A 22,265-nucleotide genomic window follows, 5' to 3' on the forward strand; every position below is an offset into this window, starting at 1 on the left:
GGCAGAAAAAAACAGTGTGAATGCATCTTCTAACATTTGTAAGAACCTTAATGATGTTTCCAGTTCTTATCTGGGGCTTACTTTGTGTGTCACAACAACATAATTCATTAGTGGACAAAGAAGTGTTTCTTGTTACCTCCTGTGTGAGGCTTTTTCTCCTTTCTGAATGAATTCACATACCCAGCAGGCACACATTCTAAATTGGAGAGCAACCGTGGAAAAGGTTTATTTGTGTTCAAACTGTAGCACGCCCTTTTATAAAGCTTCCTGTCCAGGGTTTCCTAAACAGAAAAGAGAGGGTGTGTTCAGAGAATGCAGTGTGTTTCTGGGTTTTGAAGGATAATGGTGGTTTTATTCTATATTTGTCAACAAATACCAAGAAAAGACCAAAACCAACAACGTGTTAGTCCATCCTTGGATACTATACAACCCTTTGTCATTAGTGACTCTCGGCTGTGTAGTCTTTGTCTCAAATACAGGCGACTGGTTCACTCTGAAATAGGCAACGGATTTTCCTTAAAGAGCAGCACCGAGATGCTATTTGCTCGGCAGCACAGTTATGGGAACATTTCACCCTTTGTGGGTGCTTTGAGAATTACACCGTTTCTTTTCGTCTTATCGGTGCAGGTTTAGCGGCTGCAAAAGTCGTGCAGTCCTTTTGGGAGTTGGCCCGTCAGTAGTTTAGGCTGGTGAACACTGAACTGGCGTCTCGGACACCTTTGAATCATCGTCACTGACGGGTCGCGTGATTCTAACCTCTACATTTGTGGGATTGTTAGCAGAAAGAAGCGGTTTTAGTCCGCTCCTTTGTGGGAATTTTAAACATTAAACTTGCAACTTGTTTTTGTCACTTTGATGTTCCAGCCCTCATTTAAACCAAAAACCAATTGGAACTCTACTACCGGCGGACTTTTCTTCCCGATAAACAATCCAGTTCTTCATCTTCTATTTAAATCTGTTGTTGTGTGAAACACTTTATTTCTTCTGCTACAAAGCTGAACCATAACAGATTTCACAAAGTTGTGATCTGTTATGTTTTAACACTTTTGATGTTGTTCTCCCTCTCATTTTGTTTTCATTCTCATTTGTTTTTTTCAGTAAACATGTTATAATTGAACCAACTTTCATCAAAACTGTAATTCAGAAAATAGATGTGTCTGGTAATTGAGTTCCAGTAGAGACGCTTTCTCCTTCCAACAATATCGGTGTTCCATTATTACACTAGATGATCTTTAGGGGGGGGGGAAAGTAATCAAAAATCCACACAAACCAAGATAAATCCACTTGTATTGTGTGTGTTTGTGTGTGTGTGTGTGTGTGTGTGTGTGTGTGTGTGTGTGTGTGTGTGTGTGTGTGTGTGTGTGTGTGTGTGTGTGTGTGTGTGTGTGTGTGTGTGTGTGCGTGTGTGTGTGTGTGTGTGTGAGCAGGTGTATCAGGTGTACGCTTGCCGGTCCCCAGAGGAGGTCCACGACACCCTGAGGGCCATCGGGGCCGACTACGTGGTGCTGGAGAACAGCATCTGTTACGAGCGGAGGCACAGCCGAGGCTGCAGACTGAGGGACCTGCTGGACCTGGCTAACGGACATGTGGGTGGCATTTATTTAACGTGACTCATCGTGTGTGTGTGTGTGTTTGACCGCATGTGCCAGCTTCTGTGTCTGGGTGAAAGCTCTCAGAGATCAATAGTCTCACTTCCCATCTGCACCTCACTGTCTGTCACTCTGTTGCTGTCTCCCCCCCCCCCCCCTGGCTATTTGGATTATCAGAGGAGAGACAAGCTTCAGTCTGGCTGGCTCTGTGTGGTGTTTTTGACACATGAAAGACAGAGTGTGTGTGTGTGTGTGTGTGTGTGTGTGTGTGCGCGGGTGGGTGGGTGTGTAAATGTCAGACAGCATACACAACATCTGACATACAGACAGCTTTATTGAAGGAACGCTGGGTTTACATCTGCCTGTCCTTTTCTCTCACTCTCACCTTCCTTTGTTTTCTTTCTCTCTTGTTTATTTCTTTTTTTCCTCTTTCTATTTTATTTATCTGTGTGTCTGTGTGTGTGTCTGTCTGTGTTTTTTCTTTCTTTCTGGTGAACCAGATCCTTCATTCAGAGAAGTTTAGATTATTTACTAGGGGTGGGGGAAAAAATCGAAACAGCATAGTATCGCGATATTTTGCGTGGCGATATTGTATCGATACACGGACGCCAAGTATCGATCTTTTATTATATAAACTATTTAAAGAATGGTGCTGAGTTGTTTTCTGGTGAGGTCAGGAAAGGTCCCGGGTCAGCGTGATTGGTAGGAAGTTGGTCAAAACAAAGATAGACATCTGGCCTCACAACGGGGTTAAATCTGCCAACAGTAGCCAGGCTCATGGGGAGAGTGCAGCGCATAACTGTCTCTCTGCCCTCGATGTCCACGCATCGCAAGTTATACTGAGTTATATAGCTCTTATATCCTACTTATATAAGTTATAGTTCATATACTGAGTCCACACGTTTGCATTTAGTTAAGTTGGACTATGTAGTAATACAAACAGTTCAGTTTGTCAGGTTCATGCAACATTTCTGACATTGTTGGTCAGTCTGTCTGCTTGACAATCATATTTTGCTGCAATAAAAATGATTGAAGTGAGATGAACAGACTGAAAACTTTATCTTATTAGATAAAACATGTTGACACAGTTTTCCTTTGGGGACATAATTTGAAGTTGAAAAAAGTAATAAATGGCAATATAGGCCTATGGTATCGCAATACTCAGAATATCGCAGTATCGTGATAATATCGTATCGCGGGACCTCTGGTGATTCCCACCCCTATTATTTACCATTTAAAAAAACTATGAACTCTTTGGTATTTATATAGAAAACCAATTCAATAATCACATCATTATTGGGAGCATGTATCTGTGAAAGCTGAAGGCCCGATGCACAGAGCTGACGTTAGAAGTAGAGATATTGTTTTAAATACTCCAACCAAAGCTGCTTTTTTCTGCAGCTGCAGTAACTGTTTGGAGAGAGCGAAAAGGAATAAATTGATATGATATAATAATAATAATGATATGTTATTTATACTTTTTCTTTTTATTAATTAATAATATTACTGTCTCTCGGTTGAAATGACAAACGTCATCTAACTTACATCTCTATCATATCAATACTGTAATCGTATCCTCTTTATAGTTTGGAACCAGCACCTTCATCATTTAGATTCCTGGGTTTCTTCACAAAGATGTTGCTGAAATATCTCATCTGATGCCTTCAGAGCACCATGACAGCGTCAATAGACATTCACGTGTCAGTTATGGCTTACAGTGCATGTAGTAACAGCATACGGATGTTTAGGGACTACACAGACACTGGAGTTGCCTTTAAGTTACAACAACCTGATCCTTTCATCTCCAACCAAATTTGGGAGCTGCCATTTTTTTGTAATCTGGGTGGAGTGAATACAAAGTGTGTGGTCGCTACTGATCGCTGCTTGGCTATTTCAAAATGACGGGTTTGTGCAGGATGTTCTGTGACGATTCGCTCTGACCAGTGGTCTGCAGTGTTTTAACTCCACCTTCTAGTGTCGGTATTTAGTATATAGTGATACCACCGGGTGCTATCCACATCTATAAACCAAAGAAGTAAGTCGCACCACGCAGTGGAAGTGCTCCAGAGATGACATTAGAGCCTGTGAGAGGCTGTCGGTCTGTTTATTTACGACTAACTGTCTGTAGATGATGTATTGATGATCACATGTCCCCTTTAAGAACACACCTCGGTGCTAACCTTCTCTCACTCACACGCTCCTTCTGTGTTCCATCAGATCATGGACGGACCGGGAGAGAACGACCCGGACCTCGTCCCCGCCTCCCACCCTCGATTTTGCGAGGCCATCAAGACGGAGGAGGCGGCGGCGGCTTACGGCGCTCTGTTCACCAGAACATTCCACAACAAAACCTTCCACGTGTACCGGGTCAAGAAGAAACGCAAGAAGAGCACCAAGAGCTCGACGGAGCCCAGTGTGACCCAGTAGAGCGGGATCAGACAAAAACAAGACATCAAAGCACTGAATCCTCGCCGGTCCTCTGTCTCCCAGCGCTCACTGGTGCAGATCAACAACCATAGCAACACTAATACGAGGCCTGTAAGCAGGCTGGAGCACCAGCAGCCACTCACAAGTCAGTGTCCATTCTGCAGCGCGCCATGAAATGAACAAAATCCGTTGCTGCTCATTAATATTGTTTTCTCTCATACAAGGTAGGGTTAGGGTTTCAGTAGAATTGATCAAATCAGAAAGAAAGAAAAATAAACTTAGTTTTGCTTTTCACACATTTAAATAACAAGTCATAAATAACTGACATTTAAAGACTCAACACATTGTAATACAAAAACGTGTAGATATTTGGTACTGAGCTCTTCTTTGCCAATGAAAAGAGGGAGAAGATAAAAGATTTGTTGAGTTTACAAATCTCATGATTTTCAGTTTTCCTGTTATGAACATAAAGAGGTAGTTGAGTGTATAAACGGTAAACATTAGGGATCAAATGAGCTCTCGAGATGTGATAAACACAGGTGCACCTCCAGTTTATGAACGTGCCGTATCTGAACCATGGGCTCTTTGTAAATACTCCAGAAGTAGAACTAACACTAAGTCCTACACACTCGTCCTTTAGCACTTCTTAGACATGTGTTGTGCTGTTTAAAAAAAAAACGCTTCTTACTTTAGACAAAACTCAACCCAACTTCAAACTGTTTTCCCGTAGCGTTCAACTGCGTCAGCAGATGGCTCAGTTGTCATGGTAATGGTTTGTATGCAGTCTCAGGAGCCGTTGAAGTTCATTTAGAGTTTCTGTGAGAGTCTGGAGCTCCAGACTAACATGCTATGTTGTGTGCAGAAGTCACTTCTTTTTTTTTTTGGCGTGAATAATAATATTACAGTAATATTACTGCAATACCGCAAATATACAGTCTACATGTTGCAATACTTTCAGCAGTTGGCCACAGGCTCAGTCACCATTGTGTTTCCTCCTTCGGCAAAACACGGTGACGTAACAGATTATTTATTGAAATCAAATCTAGATTGCCATTTAAAGCCCCGGTCGCATCCAGAAAGTGTCAAACCCCGATGGACCTGCATGTCTTTGTGAAACATTAGGTTGTAGAGGCTTCAGTGACTGCGTGGAGGGCTAACGGGTGAACTACTGTAGCCGGCAAGCTAACCACTCACACCCTAGCCAGCCGAGACCTGCTCACGCTACTCAGTCACGATAGCGCGTTCTTTCTCTCTCTGTGTACTGTGCCGTGGCGTTTTGTTCTGTGTGTTGTACATAGTTTCATTCAGCAGAGGTTTATTGCTAACTGCCCACTCGGCCGTTTCAGTTAGTTTTTAAGAAGCATTCGTACCAGCGACTCCTGTCTCGTATTTGTCTGCGAACCATTCCTTCTTTTCTGGAGAACTTTCTACTTCAACAGAAGAGTTCAATAAAAGTGCATTGTGCCAATCAGCTAATAAGCTTCTTCTTTCCCCCAAAAGTCAGCACCGCCAAGACGGCTCGCTGTTGGTCAAAGGTGCAAATATCCTGCTCAACGTTCACCAGGGTTGAAGTGAATTCAGAGATCGTAGACGATTCCATTGAGATGATACGATTGGGCCCCAAAATATCTGGCGTGCCGATCCGTTTGTGATTTCACCCACACAGCGCGGTTCAGACTTCTTTTACAAGTAGACCATTAATGTTTACTCTGGACCTTGGAAATAGTTACCAACTCCAGGTGCACTTGCTTGCTTTCTTCAGAGCTGTGTGCTCCGTCACACAGTCCTCTCCAAGTGCTCTGGATGAAGCGGATATCATGAGAACTGAATGAAAACTGCGTTTCTGCTTGAGATTGTGTTGTTCAATGACTTTCTGTGTTCACAAATAAACTTTTTCTTTCAGTATTTCAGATTATTTTGCACATTACTTGTGTCCTGTGTGTACTTGAGGTATATTATTTATAGAGAGTCTTTCTCAGCTGTAGCTGTAGCTTCACTCATCATAGACTCCGTTAGCGCTTCGGCCCTCGGTGATAGATGTCATCAATTACCCCTGAACAGAAATCGGAAATCATTTTGTCAGTTTCAACTCAGCCACCCGGTTCGGAGTCCGGCGGTGCGTGAACGTGTTTTCTTAGCCGTAAAACTGAGGTCAAAGCTGGTAACAAGTGATATCAGTGACGTTGTTGTTGTTGTTCTGGGTGCTGTCGGCTCTGTGATTCTCATCATCAGCAGCCTCAACTTCTTCACTCCCTCTTCTGTCTCTCTCACACACACACACACACAGCCACACACACACACATGAATAATGTAAGCAGCCAGGAAATTGAAGCAGGCTGACAACGACGCCGAGTCCCCACCGCAATCCAAAGTAGTTTGTGATAGAGAGAGAGAGGAGGGGAGGGGAGGGGAGGGGGGGGGGGGGGGGGTGCAACACTTGCATATCAAACTGAGGCTTTGTGGTTAGAAAAAAAAAAGAGTTCGTGTCTAAACGGCAGCAGCGTATCAAAGCACAGATTCACAATGATCTGAGCCTCCTCAGTTCTCCTTTCCTCCTTCTGAACCAAAGGGAGCTAGAGGAGAGGAGAGGAGAGGAGAGGAGAGGAGAGGAGGCCATTTGAAAGGCTGGAGCTGTGTCGGTAATTACGGGGCGGCCAGCCAGATTTGCCTGCTACAATTAGCCCGTATGTGGGCGCGCGCGCACACACACACACACACACACACACACTATATTTGTGCACTTGTTAATAAGGACCTCTGTCTTTGATAAGCCGCACACCTCGCAGACGCTCCAACAGCCCCGTTGTTGTGGGGCTGTTGAAAGCGTGTTGTTCGTTACTGGCGCGGCCTCGTCGTAATGCATACCAATCGGATCAGTGCGGAGCAGCACCCCCCCCCTCACCCCACTCCCGCCTTCATATCCGATGTTTCATCTGTAGAGATGTCTGATTGCTTTATTTGAGAGTGAGGTGATTCCATTATGGTTGCCTAATAAGGGTGTACTAATGTCATATTTTTGTCAGCATTGTTTAATTTCCATACATATTGGGATTAGTAATTCATTGGAGGGGCGGGGCGTGCAGCCTGCCCATGGTTTTCTTAATGAAAAAGGGGGATGAAGAAATCCATTAACTTTTGTGCATATGTAGAATTCAGCTCGACGCTTCATTTCAACTCGTTTTCTTTCTTTAATGAACCGGGCCGAGTCACTGAAACAAATGCGGCCACTTGAATTCATGTTTTTACTCGGGGAAATGAATAGTTTGATTAAAGAGATGGAGAAATTTAATTGACCTTAAATCAGACTACAGGCCAAATTCACACCTGTATCTGTGTCCTTCCAAATAAAACAAGCAATTTCCTTTTACAGAAAACCATTTATTTATTTCCAGTGTTTGTGTTTTGCCCATAAAGCAATCGAATATAATTGAGCAAATGTTCTTATATTCAATTCAGAGAATCAGAGACCACATGTAGGATCCTCGATGGCTTCTGAAGAGGTTAGTGTAGCAATAGAATCAGTTCTATCACAACTGGAGAGGATTCACTGAAAGAAGAGACAAGAACCACACTGAAGGCTTTTCACTCATCTCCCAACTGGCTTCAGCAAGAGTTTGATTGACCGTTGAGCGTTCCTCCAATCAGCTGCCAAGTACCTGCCCTTTTCCAAACACACTTGAGTAACGGCTGATGGTTCTGTGTAACGAGCCATCTTCATCCTGTCAGCACAGATCTCCTGTCACATGACACAGCACATGTGAGACAACAGTTCTAATGTAAATGGTTTAAAACATGCACTGCATGTGGCCATAAGAGAGCTTTCCTCGCAGGCAGAAGGCTTCAGTTGTACATTTAGTTTATGAACAGACTTTATCACCAAACACCTACATTTATTCTCACCCTGATTTAATAGTAATGAGAAGATGCTCTTCTTGCCTAAAGAAATAGAAAATGAACAACTGGAACCTTCTTTGATTGTGATGGATCCCTGCATGCGTGGAGCGAACCCCGAGGAGCCACATGTGAGCAAAGGATGCAGGAGAAAGTGGATACGACCTCACAACATCTGGGAGATGTTACCTGTGAAGGACGGCACATCTGCAGGTAACAGGCGCACTGTAACATAAACAGTATCAGCAACACATATCAGTGTTTCCACCTCTATCATCCAAGAGACATGTATGCGCCCTGAACAAATATAATCAAAGACATTTCATTTGAAAAGAATGACAGAGGTGAATGTTGTTCTGAAGGGTTTGTGAATTACAAACATCTTGTTAGTGCATCAACTCCATCACGGACCGTTTCACTTGTAAGAGACGTAAAACCCAGTCACTAGTGTGACTGTTGCTGTAGATAAAGACCTGATGCTGACTAACTGTTCAGTCGTGTCTTCTGTGTTCTTTGCCTCTTCCACAGCGTGAGATTCATTTGTTTCTCCCCCTCCACATCTGTCCCAGGCTAAATTAAGTGAGAAGACAAAGCTGGTGGGTCCTTTGATTTCCTGTGTGTACCAAATACGTTCATTTCTTGTATATGAACAGTAAAAAACAGTGCACACTTTGATTGTAAGTATATGTTATGGAGCTGGGGCACACTTCCACGGAGGCAATCAGACAAATATCATATAGCAGATGTGCTCAGAGAAAGCTTTGTGTCTGCTGGAATGTAATGTCTGTGGGTGAAGGTTGTGTTGTCCGTCGCATCAATCTTCATCATCAGGATCATCAATCCTGACTGAGGAAAAAGCAAAGCAAAAAAAACCCAGTTCTCATATTCCTTTGTCTATATGTGATGAACCACAATCTTCTCTTTTGCTCTTTCGTTACAGATGGTGCTGATTGATCATGGAACTCCGTTGCCGAATGTGTTATTCACTTTGTTTCGAGCTGCTGTTAATAGTTGGTCAGATCACCGCAGGGAGGCTGTGGGGAACTGGGACTTTGCTATTTTGGCGTGAGCGCCATTTTTCGGGCCAATTTGGACTGCTCCAGTTCTTCCTTCAGTCGGTGAAAAGGAACCGGAGAGGCGTTAAAAAGATTCTGCATCTAACTGTTGTGATGAGGATGTTTCACTGTGTTCAGTCTCAGCTAGCGTTAGCTCCGTACAGAGAGGAGAATACATCTCTCGGGCGAACCCCCCTCTCTACATGCATTGGTCCACCTCACAGAATCGGCTGTCATTTTGTCATTCATTCTGCCAGCGCATTGATCTCAGTCACAGACACGCAGCACAACATGGAGGAAGGAGCAGCGCCAAAATCCGCTGGATTAAATCCGTTTTCGATCACCAAAACCATCGAAACGTAAGTTTTTTGTACCCATAACTTTTGAACGGTTTGAAAGAGAGTAATTTCGACGCCGCTGTTCGTCTCCGGGTCGAATCACGAGCCTGCTACATGTGCTCATCCGCCATGTGCGATCCCTGCTTCGTGATGAGAGATCATACAGAGAGCACAGTTCGTCGATTTTTGGCCAAAATTGTGGCAAATCTTCTAGATATCTTCCAGATATGATATTAGTTCATGTATAGTTGTGTTTGCAGTGTTTACAATGGCTGTTATGATGATCTTGCTCGGACTTTTTCCCGTTAATTCGATATTTAATATGTCTGGACCATTAATTATATTTGTTTATGAAAAATGCTTTCTACGACATGCTGAATGCTACACTTTTCTAAAAAGACCCCGGTGGGGGTCTCTCGGGTCCAAAGGGTTTTAATAGGGACCACTGAAACCTCATCACAGCGGAGGTTCACTTTGCTAAGGCTACCCATGCTCAAGCACATGTAGCCCTCTGTATTATTTGAATAACCATTGGCCTGTACGCTGCTCCATTGGTAGACTTGCCACTGTTAGTGATAAGCCACACTGGTGGAAACATCATCATTCAGCTTGCCGGTAAGCATGTGCAACTCCACACTGGATGGAATGTGCCATTTTCTGTATCCAGCTCGAACCGGACCCAAATAAGACTTTGTTGAGTCCCCGCCCCTTGAGCTCTGACTGGCCAATCACAGCGCAGCATCGGCCAGCTCTGACAGGGTCCAAGTATCCGGCTCCGCTCCATAGACCCTAACACAATCGTTTTCATTTTCACGCTGGTTTGTGGATTTCGAGCCAGTCACGGTTTAAACAATAATTTTCTAATATAAAATACAACCAATAAATAAATACATATGTTTACACCAATAAGGCTTTATTGGTTCTCTGTGGGAAATTCACAAGCTATAGCCAGCAGTATGTAAAGTGTAAGATATACACTATGGTCGGGAAGTTGGCATTACATCTATAAATAGATGTACCATACATAGCGTAATATGTAAAACCGGATCTAGTTTACATTAGTCTGTGATATACTTCCCATTGCCAATGTTAACTATAAATATAGCTATACATTCTATAAACGTGTATTATTGTTGTATGGTTTTCACTTGAACTGTCAGTTGTGTTGCATGTTAAGACGTGCTTTTATTGCTCCACACACTGATATGCTGCCTCAGCGGATGACATCTGGGGAAAAGAGAAATGTTTTACAGACCATCTGAGACAAGGCCTGAGGTAGGATGTTGTTTTCTCTCATTATCAGCTCTGTTGTGTTTAATGGCGTTGAATATTGAAATCATTTTTTATATTCAGTGGCCTCTTTAGTTACATTGGGAACTTCTCGAAAGTTCATGAAATGATTGAATGTCTATCACAGACCACATCCTGACATCATTCAGTGTACCGATACTTTATGAGTATATTATGAGCATATTATTATCTCTGTTTTCCAGAACTTCAGAATACCTGAAGTTGAAATTACAGCCCATTGTCTTCTTTTGTGGAGAAAAGACAGGAGGTGCTGTTGGAGGAGCAGCAGACTGGATTGGGACGAGTACATCAAGTTAAGGAGAGGTGGACCTGAAAAACGCTTCCGTCACTACACAGTCATCGTCAGCTGGAAGTGCCTCTGTCGGCTACACGTGCACTTCCTTTTACAGCGGTGAAAATCTGACTTTAGTGTGTGGTAAAAAAAGTCATAGTATAGCATGTCGAAAAGAGCCAGAAAAAAGTGATAGTATAGTATGTCAAAATAAGCCTGATGAACCACCGTCTCCTGCCAGAGGGAAGTGTCTGGGATGAGAGGGGTCGGTCACAATCCTCTTGGCCTCCTCCAGGTCCTGAAGGGACAGCAGATTACAGCCAGTCACCTTCTCAACAGTGATCAAATGGTGATGGAGCAGGTGAGGAAGGACTCAATAATGGCAGGGTAAGTGTAAAAGTGCACCGACACACTTTTTGGCAGGTTGAACTTCTTCCGCTGTTACGAGAAGTAAATCCTCTGCCGAGTCTTCTTGGTTGATGGAGCTGATATGAAGTCCTGGTTAATGATGGAGCCCAGAGAGCTGAAGGACTCCACAGCAGCGAGTGGGGCTGCGTTCTTCGGGGAAGTTCACAACCATCTCCACTGTCTTTAGAGTGTTGTGCTCTTAAGTTGTTCTGTCGCACATTTTCAGTTAACTGTATGCAACCTGTGAGCCATGAGGTGAAACAGAATGAACTAGTTCTCATTCACAGTGGAATGGTGCCAGAGCAGAAGTCCAGCTACATAAAACCCGAACAAATGTGCCTCTTTATGATTTTGTGTACAACCATTAAAATATAGTCTCTGTGACATGCCATTTTATAACTTTTTTATTGCAGACTATACCAAGACATTTGTTATTACTTCATGACATTTTTATGGAACACCATATTATTAAAATTATTTGACATTTTTATGACATTTCATAGCATTTATAAGAATGACTGTACTTAACATTTATTTTTGACATGCTGTGTTATTACTTTTGAAATCAACTAAATTATTAGTTTCATTGTATACTATGTCATAGTAGTAAAGTATGATTTTATACGGTATACTAAACCATGACTTTATTATGACTTTTAATGACATACTAGATTATTATTTGTTCATGGACTCTTTCTTGGTCTACTATGTACTGTGACTTCTTCCTCACATGCTACCATGACCTTTTTATTACTTCATGACATACTATACTAAAATCTGAAAATCTATGATTCTTTTAGGATATACTATGACTTTCTTAGCATACTGTGATATTTTATGATTTTAATGTAATGCATTTTTCATGACACAACTTAATATAATTTTTACGGCACAATATACTGTGACGTTACACACTATAACATTACTGTTTCATGACAAACTAACTAACAGACACACTATTATGACATTTTGATAACTATGACATACTATATGTTTGTTTTTATTAATATACAATAATATTATATGACATACTATGACTTTTTTATTACTTTAGTATATCATGAAAAATGTCTAGTATGTCAAAGTACAAACTTTTTATGAAAAACTGATAATTCTTTTATGATTGTGATGAGACACTTTGCACAATCATACTACACTATGACTTCTTTATGGCTATAATTTGTATGACACTACTATATTATTTTTTTTACCGTAAAGTATACTATGATATTTTTTCAGCATACTACACGATGACATTTTTTATTACAGCATACGATATACACTACGGCTTTTTTTACGACACTTCTACGACATACTATACTATGATTTCTTTCATGGCATACTACACTATCAAAGTATGAAGCCAACATTTCGCTTCACTGGTGTTTCCTCTGCTCGTCTTAGATCTGGTCTCCGAGGCAGCTGAGGTGCTTCTGGAGACGAGAGGTGCTGCTCCTCCAACAGCGCCGCGTTTCTCTGAGAACCAACAAAGAAGACAAATGAGCTCCTGAAATGGGATGTAATGTCAGTGTCAGGTATTCTGAAGTTGTGGACATCAGAGACAACGATATTCTCCTCAAGTGTAAATCACACTGAATGACGTCTGATGGTCCGTGTCGTTCACAGACCATGTCCTATAATTTCATGAATGTTCAAGAAGCTCATAACAAAGTTCAGGAGGCCTCTGATTTTAAATAAGTTGTATGCTTACAATATTAACAGCACTGTACACAGTGAAGCTGGTAATGAGGAAAAAGATCCTACCGCTGAGATTCAGCACAGAGAAGATGTCTCAGATGGTCTGTGTAACATTTCTCTTTTCCCCAGATGTCATCCACTCAGGCCGCATATATCTGCTAGTGTGTCACAAATAAAAGCACACAAGCTGCACACCGACAGTTCAAGTATAAATCATTCAACACTTTTATAGAATGAATAATTGGTGGAGAATTGCATAATGTTCATGGATAAAATGACAAACAAAATCAATAGTTTGAGTTGGATTGAATAAAAAGTGGATATAATCCTCCATTTCAATTCATTTTGTTGTTAATTCATTAATAATTTAAACAAAATTAAGTTTGCATGAAAGCGTGTTTTCACATAAGAGACAATTTAAATAAATAACAGCGCCTAGCCGACAATAATAGTCTAGGAATTGCCTGTAAAAGAAAGACTTACAGAGATTAATCCACCGATGCTCCTGCCGATCAGCCATTAATCGATCTAATAAGTAATCAGGAAGTATGTTGATCCACCAGGTAGAGTGGATGGGACTTTGTTTTGAGAGTTTTTATTGGCTTGTATTTTGGTCTTTGGCATTGGTTCACACTCTTCAATATGCATCATTTCACTTCATTTACTTTGTGTCTACTAACATGGCATGTTGCCATGGAATATATGGTCTATAAGTATTACAGTTATCACAATGCTATAATGAAAGGGGTTACAGACCACACAGGGGTTAATTAGTCCCCGTGGAAACTATCAATATCCACACATCTTTAGATCCCTGACAGCAGAATACCTCCTCCTCCAGTGAGATGCTTCTGCTCAACACCAGCACAGTTGTTATCACGCAGTTAGTCTATTTAAACAGTTGGAATGTCGGCTATGACAGAAATAGGCGCTTCGTGAGCTGCAAATTAAAACTGCACCATGAATAATAAAACCACTGCTGCTGAACACGTTACACAAGCAGAGTTTATATTACCTTACCAAACCATATCTAAGAGAGAATACTGTACAGACTGTACAGTAGGATACATTATCACACTGCAACGACCTCCAGCATCACACAAATTAGCCATTTAAGTTCAAGCAGCTCAACAGTGCATCACTGGGACCACCAGAGACCCCGGTGATACGCTTTCATATCATATCTCAGTCGTGTTTTATTCTGTAAATCCAATTTTTATTTCATGACTTTGTCAATCGATTTGTCCCCAATGACTTTGGATCATTGTTTTTTGTTTACTTTAAATAATGAGATGAAATAACATTGTATCAGGGTGCTGGGGGAAATCAAAAGCACCCACAGTTTCAGTAGATGAAGCATATCTTGTATATTCTCCCGGAAAGCAGCATGTGTTGGGGACAGTAGGTACAGCAGGTGATTACTGAGTATAGGCAGAAGGAAATGTACCGCGGGCCGTCGTACAGCTGGGTGAAACATTTATACCCATTTACGTCGGCAATGTCGACCTAATTGACCAAAGTACTTTCCGTATATCTCTGGAACACTGCGGTCTAGAAGCTCACCTTGAATTGACTCCGCTTCGTCACGTTGTAGCTTTCCAAGATGGCGTCCTCTTCGGAAGCTTTGCAATTTAGCGTGGACATTTTCGCCGTCTTTTAGAGACAATGAATCTTTGCCTTCTGTGATTTGTTATCCGTGTTGGAAGGGGTTGTTGTTCTTGCATCTCTAAACAAACAGATCCCACTGAGCCAGTGAGATTTAAGTATATTGGAACGAGTTATGAATGTGACATTTCCACATGAAGTATAGGGGTCTAAATAAAACCTGTGATTACATATTGGTACACATCAGAAGTGAAGTTGGCTTTTCAATAGAGGCTAAAGGTACATTTTGATTGGCCGACATTGTAGGCCACTCTTGAGTGCACACTGATGTAAGCTATAGACTGTATATAAGAAGATAAATGCACAAACTGATAATGGCTGTGGAGCATGAACATTATCTTTGGCTCTATAGGAGATCCGTCAGTGAACTATCGACATCTCTTTATTTAAAAGAGGAATATTCTTTTGTGTATTTCAGTGCCTTTCATCATTTGTTCCGTTTTGCTCTTCCTAAGACTCCACTGAACCCATGTTGTACAGCTGTTTTTTTTTTTTATATCAGAAGTATCACAATCCAGTAAATGTTTACTCTGCAATTAAAATTGTTCTCATGCCAAGCACGCTATTGGTGACGGACACGTACAGTAGAAATCTTCTCCGATGCCAGTGTGATATAATAGCCACGTCAATGATCAATGGCAGTATTTCTTATAAAATTAACTTTTTCGTGCCTTTTAATTTGAAAGATTTTTTTTTCTTAACTAATAAATCAATAATTGCAGATGCAGTCACGATGCAGCACAGCCACTGGTGCAAACAAATGAATTTATTGAGAAAAAAAAAAAATCAAAGCAAATACAAAACACGTACATAACTGTCCAAAGCTCATCACCTCCATGATGATAAAAAAGATTTTTTTCTGTTATATATATATTCATTTCTTTTCTGAGTAGCTGCACATTTTTCAATCTATGTGGTGCTTTTCTTGACAAAACAAGCAATCATTGATATTAACCTATCTTTGTATTTACAAATGATGTAAAAACATCAACTTTGTTCACAACATGTCTGCACCCAGAACACAACACTAAGAAGCTGTTTTATGGTACAAATGAATGGCGGTGGGGAAGTGAGGTCGCTGCTCCCTCCGGCTGCAGAGAGAGGAGTGAAGCATGAAGTGCCTTCATCCTTCACCACTCTGCGTGGCTCAGGCTCGGACCCTTTTCTACAGGGGAATAAGAAAGGAAAGAAAAAACAAACCAAGCGTCCCCCTCTAGGAAATCTCCACTGTCTTTGAAAAAAGCCTGTCTTCCTTTCAGAGCGTACTGCACCCTCACCTGACCGCAAAGTCTCTCATTCTTTAAAAAGCTGCATTGTTGCCTCGGCTTTTTAAGAAAATAGTGTGTTTCTGGAAAGCTGCAATCTTGGAATCTACTCCTCTGTTGACTATTGTTTTTGAAAGTACCCCGCAATCCTTTGGTTTTCTTTCCTCCCAGCATGACAGCGAGCGATCACCTCCTATTAGGATTAGTGGCCTGACATGTTTCCACACACTCCTACCCTTTAGCTGCTCTCTGCCGACAGGCTCGGCTCTCCTGCCGGCGCCGAGAAGAATAAAAAGAGCGCGATGAGAGCGCCGTCGCTACTTCCAGCTGAATACGGCGCCTGAAGGAGCCAGGTTGGCTTTTCGGAGCATTGCAGGGATGAGCTTCGGACACATGACTTATTATCTATGCCATTTGCTGTGCAACAAACCGTTTCCGCAGAAAAACATTGCTCCCGGCATCTCCCCCATATCTCTACAGCTCCCGTCGGAGCTACTGAGAGCTGGCGTCACATTTCATCACAGAGCCAGGCATGGTAAGATGGTTCCTCTCTGCCTCCCTTCCTCATTTGCTCTCTGATTCAACCCTCCACCCTGTAATCATCTCTCTTATCAAAGGTGAAGAGAGCGGGTCCTCTTTTCAGACTCGGCGCTCCTCTCCCCCTCCAAAGCTTTGTTATTGGTCTTTGCCGTTTCGGTTCTTTTCACACAAATTGTTCTCATCGGTTCCATAACAGCAGGAGGTCTGGGATTTTTTTGTTGAGTTGAGAGAGAGTGGGGGGGGGGGGGGGGGGGGGCATCAACCTGATGTGAAAGGGAAGCCAAACAAGAGGAGCACTTGCCACTGTGCTGACAATTCACAGCTTGGATAATAACTTGCAGACTTCTTATTTCCCTGCAGTGTTCGGTCTATTTTCCTGCAATCAAAGAGTGTGTGGTAGTTTAGCAAGAGACGATGGATAAATGTGCGCGTGAATTGCGTACTGCACTGATATCACAGCTCGGAATAATATATATGAATAACCATTTCCGCCATCCCCTCATCCTCCTCTTTCCCTTTCTATTGATTGAGCAGTCACCTTGGAAAGCCGTTCGACATAGTTTGTATTCTACTCTGCCGCCGTCTGTTAAAATAGTCTCTCGCAGCCTGAGGAGGAGCGCATACGCAGAGCAACAGAGCAAGTATTTCCTCTCCCTCCCGCAGCCCACACGTCCGCTCCCATTGCTTTGTTACAAAGCTGTTTGAAATTTCTTTTTTTTCCCTTCTTTTTGTGGGCCCTCCCTCGGGGTGAGGAGGAACGCTCGGCAGAGGAGCGCAAATGAGAATAGGAAATCACATGAAGACGAGGGCACAGTAGCAAGTAGAAAAAGCTTGATGTCTTACAACCCACGGAGCATTGGAACTTGAAACACCCAACCAACACAGAATTACTGAACCCAGTGAAGGACACGTTACCAGAAGAAAAAGAATAATTAACTCACGCTGCAACCCAGTACTGGTCAAAGGACGGTCCCCCCCCCCCCTCATACAAACATTGACAGAAGCTGTGTACAGACAGGCAGCGAGAACACAATGTGTCCACTATATCATGAAAACCAAAACTGCATTATATGGGCTACTCAGTATGATCCCACTCATCTTCACTGTCGTATGTAACAGCACCAAGTGGAATATATGTAAGAGTGCTTCTTTTACCCCCCCCCCCCCCCCCCCCCCGAGTCCTTTCATTTACATCGATTTAATCCGGCAGCAAGGTGCTAAAAAACATTTTGATGTGGCATCGATCTGCTCAGGTATAAAAAAAGATAATAATAACCTGGCCAAAACATTTTCATTTCACATTTGAGGCCTTCGGTTGACACTCATCCAGAGCAGCGCACAATGCGTACTAGAAAATAGAGGAGAATTTGGGGGTTTTAGTAGCTGTGACAGGAGCTGATCTTTTGTGACAGTGAAGCTAAGCTCCATCATGGTGAGTAGCCCGGCTAGGGAGTGACGTTCCGACGCCTTTAACCTGACTGGCAGGTTTGATAACGTCTGCTCCTGCAAAATTGTCATCCAAGGTGGAGGGAGCGCAGAGCGACGCGCTCTTTTCACAGGGACACTCTCATCTGTCTGTTGGGCCGCCGTGTTGATTGACGGCGCTCATCAACCAGTAAACACTTTCCGTGTCGGTTGCCGGCGGGTGACGGGTGTGGAGCGATCTCTCTGTCACTCAGTCTCTCGCTGTTTTCCCGCCTCTGTCGTTGCTAAGCGTCTGCTAATTGATTGTTTCGGGGGTGGCCCGTTACCAGGGTCCTGTCAGTTCGGTCCGCGCATCTGAGCTCAGAGGTCGCTGGCCTCGGCCTGCTCGTATAGCGCCCGTAGCTTCTCAAAGCGGGGCCCCCACTCTCCGAGCGTCTCCTCCCTCCTCCCGTCCTCCATGCCTCCCCCTCCCCCATCCCCGCCACTCCCTCCGTCCAGCCCCGCCGAGCTGAAGGAGCTGAGGGAGCCGGCGGGCGAGCCTCCTCCCTCGGTGGAGAACACCTGCAGGGAGTCGAAGGGCCCCGTGTCCGGGTGCTGGTCGGCGTCGCGGATGATCTCGCACAGGTAGCGCGCCAGGTCCTGGCTGGAGAAGGACAGGGAGCGGCGCGCCAGCTGGGAGGGGCGGGCCTGGCCCTGGGCCGGGAGCCTGGTGGGGGGCACGTCCCTGCGGAGGCTGGCGGTGGTGGTGGCGGTGGAGGAGGTGGAGGCTGCCGAGGGGGGCAAGGTGGTGGAGCTGGATGTCCGGCTGAGGGGGTCCAGCGGCTGGGCGGCGGGCGGGGCCGGAGGCGCCTGGTGGAGGAGGTGGTGGTGGTGGTGGTGGTGGTGGAGGGGTGGGGGAGGGTGGTGCAGGGCTCTGGAGCGGCAGTACTGAACCGACTGGGCCGGGCTCGGCTGGAGGGACTTCTGCAGCTCCGCCATGTCGTAGGCATTCTGGACACACACAAATAGCAAAAGAACAGGAAGAGTCACAGTTAGCACAGAAGAATGAGCAAATGAGTGAAAGAGGGAATGTTTCAGGGAGAAAGGTGAAGCAGAAAAAAATGAAATGTGACAGAGAGAGAGAGAGAGAGAGAGAGAGAGAGAGAGAGAGAGAGAGAGAGAGCAGAAAAACAATCAGCTCTCCCCATTACGTTTAGTGTGAATGTTCCACCTATTCAAGTTTCCAATCTATCTCTATTTACAGTCTCAGAGATGTAGGAGTAGTTGAGCTTCTGTGTGTGTGAGTGCAGGTGATTCAGAAGAGATGAAGGGCGTCTCTCGTTCTATCATCTCTCATATGCACTGGAGCAGTGGGGTTTAATGGCTGCTTTTACTTTGGTATACACTGTAACAGCCAATCACTTCAGTACTAATGGATTCCACCAAACCAGTAACCACGGCAGCAGAGATGGGAAAAAAAAGAGAGCTGTAGGAGGAGGAGAAGAAAGAAACGGCACACACGGAGGAGGTGTGGGTCGCTTTGTAAAACTGATTATGTGATGGGTGGAAAGTGCTGATTCTATTCCTCCAGAGAGCTTTCAAACAAGACTCTTGGGAATCAACTGCAGCATCTGCTACGCTATAGGATCAGGACTGTGTGTGTGTGTGTGTGTGTGTATGTTTGGCTGCAGGTGATTTACATTATGGAGGACAAGACCTTGAGGATTTATGGGTACTGACATGGTGTGACAACAATCTGTGTATTCAAGTCATTTTTTGTTTCAATCAAAGCCGTTATATTATGCAAGCTCTTAAGTACTGTTGAGTGCTTGTGGGTTACAGTGGCTGTTGGAGAGAGGAGATAAGGATTTTACGTGGGCCTAATTAAAATCGCTAGCACGCATGCCGCACGCCACACACACACACACACACACACACACACACACACACACACACACACACACACACACACACACACACACACACACACACACACACACACACACACACACACACACACCTGTACTTCTATCTTTGTGAGGACCTTCATTGACATAATGCATTGCCTAGGCCCTTAACCTGACCTTAACCTTCACAACTAAATGCCTAACCCCAACCCTTACGGCCAGGCTAGATTGAAAACATAACAGATGCAGACTGGACTGTATCTTTTTACTAGCTACACCTGCAGCTCACATACGATGTAGGGTTGTGTGAGTCTCAGGCAAAACAAGACAGTAGTGACCTTTTTGTTCTGGGAATTGTGTTTGATTGTTGTTTCTTCAGTTTCTTTCACACTTCCATGCCACTCAGCATCTGATACCCAAGTACAAGAGCACCTTTAGCATGTGTGAGACCTAACAGGCTTTCAAGTAACTACAATGTAAACCCCTCCGAGTCATTAGTAGACTCTCAGAGAAAATGCTCCTGGAGTGTGACAACGTAGTACAAAGACTGAGAAAGCCCACACATGGTGAGTGGGTAGTAGGGGGATGTGGATGGATCAAACAAACAAAGGACTTTCATCCAGGACACTTGAGTTCAAGACCATTGTTGTTTCATGTTATTTAGCAGTGATGTTTGTGACATGTTTTCAGTTACGTTGTTCCCGTTTTACTTAGTTTACGCAGTTATTTTAAGGCCAATCATGATATTTTTCCTCAACCTACCGAAGGGTTTTTGTTTGAATTCAGACTTGACCGCGTGTGAACTGCGACCGTGCGCTATCCAGTGCATTAGAAAGTTACGCCAAGGGGTTAAAGCGTCAGTTTTTGACCCGTTGGAATGTGAACGTGATGTAAGTTAACATCTACAGACAACATCAAGCTACGTATGGGAAGCAGTTACTCCGCAAGCTCCAGCTGGTAACAGAAACTCTCAAAAACAAACTTTCATTGGCTTTCACAAAGTAATTTCCTGTATATCTCTAGTTTAATAAAAAAGAACCTGGTCTATTTTTAGGTTTGTAGAGGAGGTCTCCATGGCGCAAAGCACCACTTACGCGCTGCTCTCACTCCTGGTGTAGCCAGTTCAATTGATTACAATGGAAGCGTAGTGTTGCAGCAGCCGCTCTGTGAACAGTCAACGCATACATTACGTGTTCAATGTGGCCTGGGTAGCCTAACCTAGACTTAATTGTAACCGAAACCAGGTCTTATCCCTCCAACAGGCCTGACAAACTGAGGACCGGCCAAAATGTCCTCACTTTGTTGGTTACAAACTGGTCTTGGTCCTCACTATGTAGCAAATACAAGAACACATACACAGTGGAGTATTCTATTCCAAATAGAACTGACTGGATCCACTATAAAAGTGCTACATAGTATCCACCGCTTAGTATTTCCAAATAGAAATCATCAACACATTTATGCGGACATGTGTGTGCGTGTATATGTGTATCCAAGTGGGTTACCTGGTCCTCCTCCCCGCCGCCCTCCTCGTCATAGTTGAGGACGTTTTCTCGGATGTCCTCCCAGCCGTCATGGTGGGCTGAGACGTGGTAAACACCCTCCTTCAGCCCTTTGTAGCTCCTCCAGCGTGTGTAGAGGAAAATGCCCAGCAGCAGCACTGAAGTTGAGACAGACAGTTGTGCAGGCTCATCAGTGCAGGCATTAGCATTATCATTTCAATGATTATGACCCTTCAGCCAATTATGGTATGGCCCCAGAGAGAGGTGCTGTTTGATGGAGTTGGCTCGCCAAAACTGTGAGCTGAAATGTGATGAGCTGCAGGGTTCAACTGATAATGATGCTTTAGTGTTCAAGCAAACAGGAGCTATTTCACAGCTGCTATTTGACAAAATACATTTCAAGGAGTTTTCTTTTGACTTAGGTGATCTGTTAGGGGCCAGTAGTGCTTAACACACACTTCAATACAGAGTCCAGAACTTTTTAAGCAACACCCTCCTTTTCTCTTTCTATTTACTGGTGGAAGAGGGATGTCCAAGATTCCCGGGGCTGACACAAATGGAGTATCTGTGCATCCCCAGGAGACCAGTTGAAGTGTTTTTCGCAGCTGAATTGGCTCCAGCGAACAAACTGTGTCAACTCCCGCAGACACGGAGCAACATTTGTAATCATTTGGAGACCTGTTACAATTCTTTTTTAATAGTCGTTTTTTAATTTTATTTAATGCTTTTAATTAAATTTTGCTTAATGCTTTCTACAACAGGGCTTTGCTTACAATCTCTTTGTAACCTTATAATGCCTTCATATATTATGTAACAGAAATATTATAATTTAATGTCAGAAAACAACAAAAAAACACTCGTATACACAAGACACAAATGTACATGTCTATGTATTGTTATGATGTGTTATTTATGTCTTCAGACAAATTTGCGCAGAATTATAAGCTTTGGGCATTTATTGAGAACTGACAAATAAACAGCACCAACAGAATTT

The 22,265-nt window shown here is 43.4% G+C and overlaps 2 protein-coding genes across 2 annotated transcripts in view; one reads left to right on the forward strand and one right to left on the reverse strand.

The window, feature by feature from the left end:
* dpy19l3 (dpy-19 like C-mannosyltransferase 3) overlaps positions 1 to 5,921 on the forward strand; it is a 51,741-nt gene extending 45,820 nt beyond the window's left edge. The window contains exons 18-19 of the mRNA XM_076110265.1: positions 1,428 to 1,586; positions 3,807 to 5,921. Of these exons, the coding sequence (XP_075966380.1) occupies positions 1,428 to 1,586; positions 3,807 to 4,016 (369 nt within the window). The 3' untranslated portion in view covers positions 4,017 to 5,921. The remainder of the gene's footprint in view (positions 1 to 1,427; positions 1,587 to 3,806) is intronic.
* Positions 5,922 to 18,243: 12,322 nt separating this feature from the next.
* The window catches only part of LOC142970061 (neural-cadherin), a 295,060-nt gene continuing 291,038 nt past the window's right edge, over positions 18,244 to 22,265 (reverse strand). Inside the window, exons 36-37 of the mRNA XM_076110212.1 lie at positions 21,275 to 21,429; positions 18,244 to 18,873 (exon numbers count right to left, since the gene is read on the reverse strand). Of these exons, the coding sequence (XP_075966327.1) occupies positions 18,244 to 18,873; positions 21,275 to 21,429 (785 nt within the window). The remainder of the gene's footprint in view (positions 18,874 to 21,274; positions 21,430 to 22,265) is intronic.

The sequence above is a fragment of the Anarhichas minor genome, unplaced genomic scaffold (assembly GCF_050575085.1).
Source record: "Anarhichas minor isolate MPS153535 unplaced genomic scaffold, ASM5057508v1 ptg000042l, whole genome shotgun sequence".
Classification (NCBI taxonomy): domain Eukaryota; kingdom Metazoa; phylum Chordata; class Actinopteri; order Perciformes; family Anarhichadidae; genus Anarhichas; species Anarhichas minor.